Raw genomic sequence first — 6,029 nt, forward strand, 5'->3', positions numbered from 1 at the left:
TGCATTTTGTATTTAGTAAATTACATCAAAATGAAATTTTCAAGATTTAAAGAGAGTCAAAGATGTGATACTATAGATATCTAAAGATAGGATAAACTTGGAACTTTGAACACCTTTGTTCTTTTGCCGGACTATAGACTTATGCCCTTATTCCATAAACAGGTTGGGCACAGTTCCTTTTTCGGGGAAGTGTTACTATAAAACGGGATTATTCCTCTTTTCAGTAATAAAAAATATTACTGTATACGGGAATTTTCACTCGTTTACCCTCTATTTTCGTGTTTGCTTCGAATAAAAGATTAAGTGCAAGAATATTCACATCCTCTAAATATTTATAGTCTATTAAGTGTATGTATGCTCAAAACTACAATATTTATCGCCGCAAAATGCTGAAAAAAGAGTGATAAAATATTTCTAGGATATAAATGTCTTACGGAAGCTTATCTGTGTTAAAATTGTGAGATTGAATACGTTCAGCACCTGATAACTCGTTCATGAAATTATTCGTTCTTATTTAATTTTATATCATTTCTTTCAAAGACATCGTAAAAATAATTTTTTATACCACTGCTTCTTTTACAGATGAAAATAATCATTTGAAATGTTAAATTTTAAAATATAGTCTTTCAAAGATGGTTTTAGCATGAATGCCCTTCCATACTTTTCGTATCATTTATCAACAGGGAAAATTAAAGTAAAAGTCGTGGATTACTACTGCACGTCAGTTTGAATTCCTATGCATGTTCAAAAGATGTCACCTCCACGAAACCAAGCTTTGAAATTTTCCGTTTTTGAACAAATAATAATATAACTTATTCACATCCGTTTGAAGAATACTCATGATGTCGTACGATTAAAGGTGCTTGGACACAGATTTGAAGTTGATATTTTCTCAAATTTTCTGTATAATTTCATGACTTATATGTTGCTATAGCATTTCATACTAAAATACAATAAAATTCTTATTTCATCTCGTAGTTATTGAAACTTCAAATTTCTGAACGCGTTTGATTTACACATCCTTGCACTTTCACAAATTTTAATTTTGTTCTTAATACTTAAGAAAAGTGGGAATTCTGTTGTATATTAATGAAAAATATTAAAACTATAATCCAGAAAATTCAGAGTAGAAATGTTCGAAAGCAAAACCCACTCACAGTATTGTCAGTCCATGCTCAGTGGTGTGTGCAGACTTTAACAATTGAACACACCCGGTGAATCGTAAACATTAACAATAATCGAGCTCGTGCCTTGTTTACAAAAACAGTTTACGTTTCACGGGTGTATTCAATTTGTTAAACTCTGTACACAACACTGAGCACGGGCTGACGATATCAGTGAGGGGGTTTGCTTTCGCACATTTCTACTCTGAATTTTCTGGATTAAAGATGTAATGTTTTTCATTAATACACAACAAAATCGCTTCTTTTCTTAAATGTTAAGGATAAAGATAAAATTTGTGAAAGTGCAAGGATGTGTTAATCAAACGCGTCCAGGAATTCGTAGTTCCAATAATTTCCAGATAAAATAAGTTTTTAATTATATTTTCGTGTGAAATGCTATTGCAATATATAAGTCGTGATATTATACAGAAAATTTGAGAAAATATTAACTTCAAATCTGTGTCTAAGCACCTTTAAATCTCATCTTACTCCAGTCTGCAGCACTAAAGGACCGAAATTTTGTGTCAGCGAGGTTGGTTTAATAAAGTTTAAACACATCACGTCGTAATTTTCATCCACTTTTTATTTAATAAACGGATTTGGGGCATTATTTTACAAATATGACGAAAATTCCCGTATACAGTAATGTTTTTTATTACTGAAAAGAGGAATAATCCCGTTTTATAGTAATACTTCCCCGAAAAAGGAACTGTGCCCAACCTGATAAAGGCTGCTTACTGCATGTTTTTTAAACTCCGCCCTCTTTGTTAAGGTAACCAATAGCAGGCTTAGGATTACGGGTATATGAAGTGAGTGAATGTTGCGTCGTTGTTGATATTCAAACCACGAAGAACCCGTGGAGGAAAACGCTCAGATTGGAAAGGATAAGAAGGTATCTTCTGTGTATCAGTTATTTTTCATGTCAGATAATTAATGTTCTTTGACGACTAACATGCTGTATTTAACTGTTAAAATTAGGTATACATGTAACTATCTAGTCCCATTGAACTCATCTACTAACAATGTTTTTGCGAGAAGAAAGACTTAAAAAAAAGAAAATAACAATATCTGTTCGCCTTATAGTTTTGTTTGAGTTGAATGTATGTACCACACAAAAAGACCGTGCACCTCTTTATTTTATGATCCTCATAACATGACATGACTTTTATAGTCCCCCCCCCCCCCCAAAAAAAAATGTCGGCAGTCGTTACAGTTAATTACAAGATACATGCGTGGATCCAGGAATTTTTCCAGGATAGGGTGTTCCACCCACTTAATAAAAAATGTTCTGGCTCCGAAATTTTTCTACATGATGCAAAAAAACAAACAAACAAACAAAACAAAAAAACGTTAACAACTTCGTCTAAACTCGAAGAACCTATCACGTGGGGATGGGGTGGGTGTTTACAAGCCATTTTCCTTTATATCATTTGTTTTATTCTCCATACTAACATACAAGAGTTCTGTGATTCCTTAGGGAGGGGATCCAGAGCCATTTGTGGGTTACTTTTCTGCATAAATTTAATAACTAAATATCAAAGGGGGGGGGGCTTGGACCGCTTACCCCCCTTCAAGATGCCACATGCTAAGTTGTACACATTGTATACAGTGTGATAAATTTGTACAGTACATATCCGAATTCAAAAATCAAAATGTAAATAAATCATAAATACTATGATCTTACAAAAATACCGAAGAAATTTGTATACACCTACCCCATAATCAAAATAAACAGCCCGGCCCAAGGGAGTTTTCATTTGTTTCATTAGTTATTTCTAGCATACATATACTATGGTTCAATATTAAATGAAAAAGGTTGAATAACTTTTATTAAGAATCTTTGTATCATACCAAAGCATGATTTGACATATACATAAACAGATATACTTACCATAGTTACATTCAGGTGTGATTTCTTTTGTTAATTAAAAGTGTGGGTTATGTGTACACTGAGAAATAGTGCAGAAATGGGGAAATTCATATTAATTTTCCAGTTTTACAGCTTTTCTTATGTTGATCTCACCAGTAACAGGCACGCAGTATCGGGGGAGGGGGCATTCCCCCACTTAAAAAAAAGAAAAAAAAAACAAACCAAACTAAAAAAAAACCCTTTTACTATTGAAAATGTTCATTGAAAAGCTGGTTGCCCCCGTTCCCTCCCCACTTTAATTATGGTAATTTGGGAATGAATTAATAAAATTTGGTTGCGAAAGGAAGTTGGAACCTACCCCCACGAAATAGGATATTCGAGAGTGGACAAATTTTCTTTTTTTTTTTCTTTTCTCTTTTGCTTATCAAATTTTTTTTTAGGTGAGTTGTCAAATATTTGCTGACCCCTTTCAAAAACGATAATACTTGCCTGAGTAATTAAAGATATTACTTTAGTATTGATGAGAATATTGTCTAGTAATGACATAGTTGGTATAGATCCCAATTTATAACAATCCAAGAATCTCATAACGTGGAATTTAAAAAAAGTTCTTAAATAATTTAGCTATATACAAGTATTCTTGCATATTTCCCCGTATAAATGGTTGAGAAGTGTTTTTTTTTCTCCTTGTATCGGCTGACTATGCTCAGATCTAAATCTAAAACACACACACAGCATCCCCCCCCCCCCGGGAAAGAAAGAAAGAAACAAAATAAATAAGTAAAATACAAAACAAGCTTCTAGAAAAGCGAACTATTTTTCAATTTCTATCTATTTTGCAAATAAAGGTGGAGAATATCTTGCATCGTAGTCAGTGCCATTGTCCAGAATTGAAATGTCTTCTGCCTTATATCTTACCCTTCACAGAATGGTGATCCTCTATTGTTCATATTTTTTTTCAGATGAGGTGGATTTTATGGGCATTATTTATTCTTCTTTTGCCATCAGTCATTCTTGCACAGAGCGGAAATGACGTAATAGATGCGGGTCTTGAAGCCGGTGCCGAAATAGCTCAGGCAATTAGCGAAAAGAACTTTACAGGCACTATGGAAAAGCTCAAAACAAAAACCAATCCATTTTTAAAAATGATTGGCCCTTTGATCAAAGGTGTATCCAGTCTACTTGGTCTTCAAATAGAATCTACAGAACTGAAATTTATGCGGAACATGTTGTCCAAAATAGAAAATCGATTTGATCAAGTTGACCAAAGACTGGAGGAAATCGCTCGAAAGATCGACTGGAATCGAGTAAATATCCAGTTCTTTACTTTCGAAAAGAAAATATTGGCGATGAAAATGGAGCTAGACAAATTTTTCAATGCAAGTAGTGACAGTGAGTTTTCGAGCATATCAGACACTTTTCTTAAAATGTATGAATGTGTGTACGAAAACAGCGCCCAGATGTTGTACAGACATATAGTATCCCATGAATCAACTTTCTCAAGTAACATTTTGACGGAGGCAATGCGGGCGAACGAATACAATCGACGTGATGTACAGGCGTTCCTGTTAGGGTTAAGTAAGCTAGTAATTGTAGGAGCCGAGATCGAGATTGCATACTACAGTCAAAAGCTTCCTACGTACCTCGATGCACATGAAAATAAGTGGATAACTCAAATAAATAACATGAGAGAAGCAATGGAAAAATTAGATATTGTGATCGAGACAAACTTCATGGAAGTCGCTACAGAAGATGCAAAAAAGATTCTTGCACACAGCCGAGGCAAATCGAATGTAATTGTGGCAAACGAGATTTTTGGAAAATTAATGGATAAATTCTACTGGCGCTACTGGTTTGTTGCAGTCTATGGCGATATTAAAGAACACCACGTCTGGCTGTGCAACGAAACTGCAACCTCGATCTTCCACTTTAGCGGATTTAACTTGTTGTTGGCGAGTACTCCTGAGGATACCACGTCTTTGGATATCACTGCCGCCCAAAGTGCCCTGAGACAGGCCCAAACCCAAAAGAAGGGGTGGTGGTTTGCCAAGAAAACCATGAACGCCCGAGAGGTTTCCGACAGCGTCAAGATCGATAAAACTTGTAGCAAGTACTCCGGGTTAGCTGTAGTGAGGCTCACAACCAATGTTGCCACGAAGTTCTCCAAGAAAGACTATTTAGTGAAAGAACAGAAAAACCCGTACGGCTTGTTTCTTTTCCGCTAGTTGAGTTTTGCTAAAATGTGATTCCTGCGATTAAATATTTGTTGCTTCAATTATAATGTTACAACAGTTACTGTAAAAAAAAAAACAAAACAAAACAAAAAAAAAAAACAAGAATTTGATTTAAAATGCATCTGAAATAATAAAGCATTTAAAGAATTTACTTGCAAGCATCTTAATCAATGTATTATGTTTTATGTGAGCAATGAAAAAAAATCTATTCAGGACAGATGCTAGAAACAAACTTTCTTCAAAAATCATGAAATCCATGTTTAAAAAGTAAAATGAATAGATTTAAAATGTCACAATAATGTCCTATACAGTGCTAACAATTGTATACATGTAGATTTTTATGAGTGACGAAAAAAAAACCCATAGCATTTTAAACATCGTAGAAACTTTAGAAATGAAATATATGGAGATAACGAACAGTATTCAAGTTCAAAAGTCCATTAAACAATACAAAATAGGAGCAGAGCAAACACGGACCTTCAAAACAGCAGAGGTGGGATCAGGTGCCTTGGAGGAGTGAGCATCCCCTGCCGACCGGTCACACCCGCCGTGTGCTCCTTGTCATGATCGGGAAATAACGAAAAAATCCGTCGTCAATTCAGTGTATAAATAATGGCCTAAGTCATTTAAAAGATATAATATATATATATATATATATATATATATATATATATATATATATATATATATATATATATATATATATAACAGTCTAGCCATTGATTTTTTGTACGTATCATCTCACATCTGTCCTTAATGGCA

The 6,029-nt window shown here is 34.2% G+C and overlaps 1 protein-coding gene across 1 annotated transcript; it reads left to right on the forward strand.

Annotated features, from left to right (window-relative positions):
* The first annotated feature begins 2,022 nt into the window (after window positions 1-2,022).
* On the forward strand, window positions 2,023-5,347 carry LOC133187141 (uncharacterized). The gene is made up of 2 exons (XM_061322499.1): window positions 2,023-2,055; window positions 3,996-5,347. The coding sequence occupies exon 2, from the start codon at window positions 3,996-3,998 to the stop codon at window positions 5,256-5,258; it is 1,263 nt and encodes a 420-aa protein (XP_061178483.1). The 5' UTR covers window positions 2,023-2,055; the 3' UTR covers window positions 5,259-5,347.
* The last annotated feature ends 682 nt before the right edge of the window (window positions 5,348-6,029 follow it).

Source organism: Saccostrea echinata, unplaced genomic scaffold (assembly GCF_033153115.1).
Source record: "Saccostrea echinata isolate AGI-Se365-2 ecotype Australia unplaced genomic scaffold, CSIRO_AGI_Sech_v1 ptg000014l, whole genome shotgun sequence".
Classification (NCBI taxonomy): Eukaryota; Metazoa; Mollusca; class Bivalvia; order Ostreida; family Ostreidae; genus Saccostrea; species Saccostrea echinata.

What these genes read in the sequence shown, in the direction of transcription:
- LOC133187141 (XM_061322499.1), top strand. Translation starts at nt 3,996, where the DNA reads ATGAGGTGGATTTTATGGGCATTATTTATTCTTCTTTTGCCATCAGTC.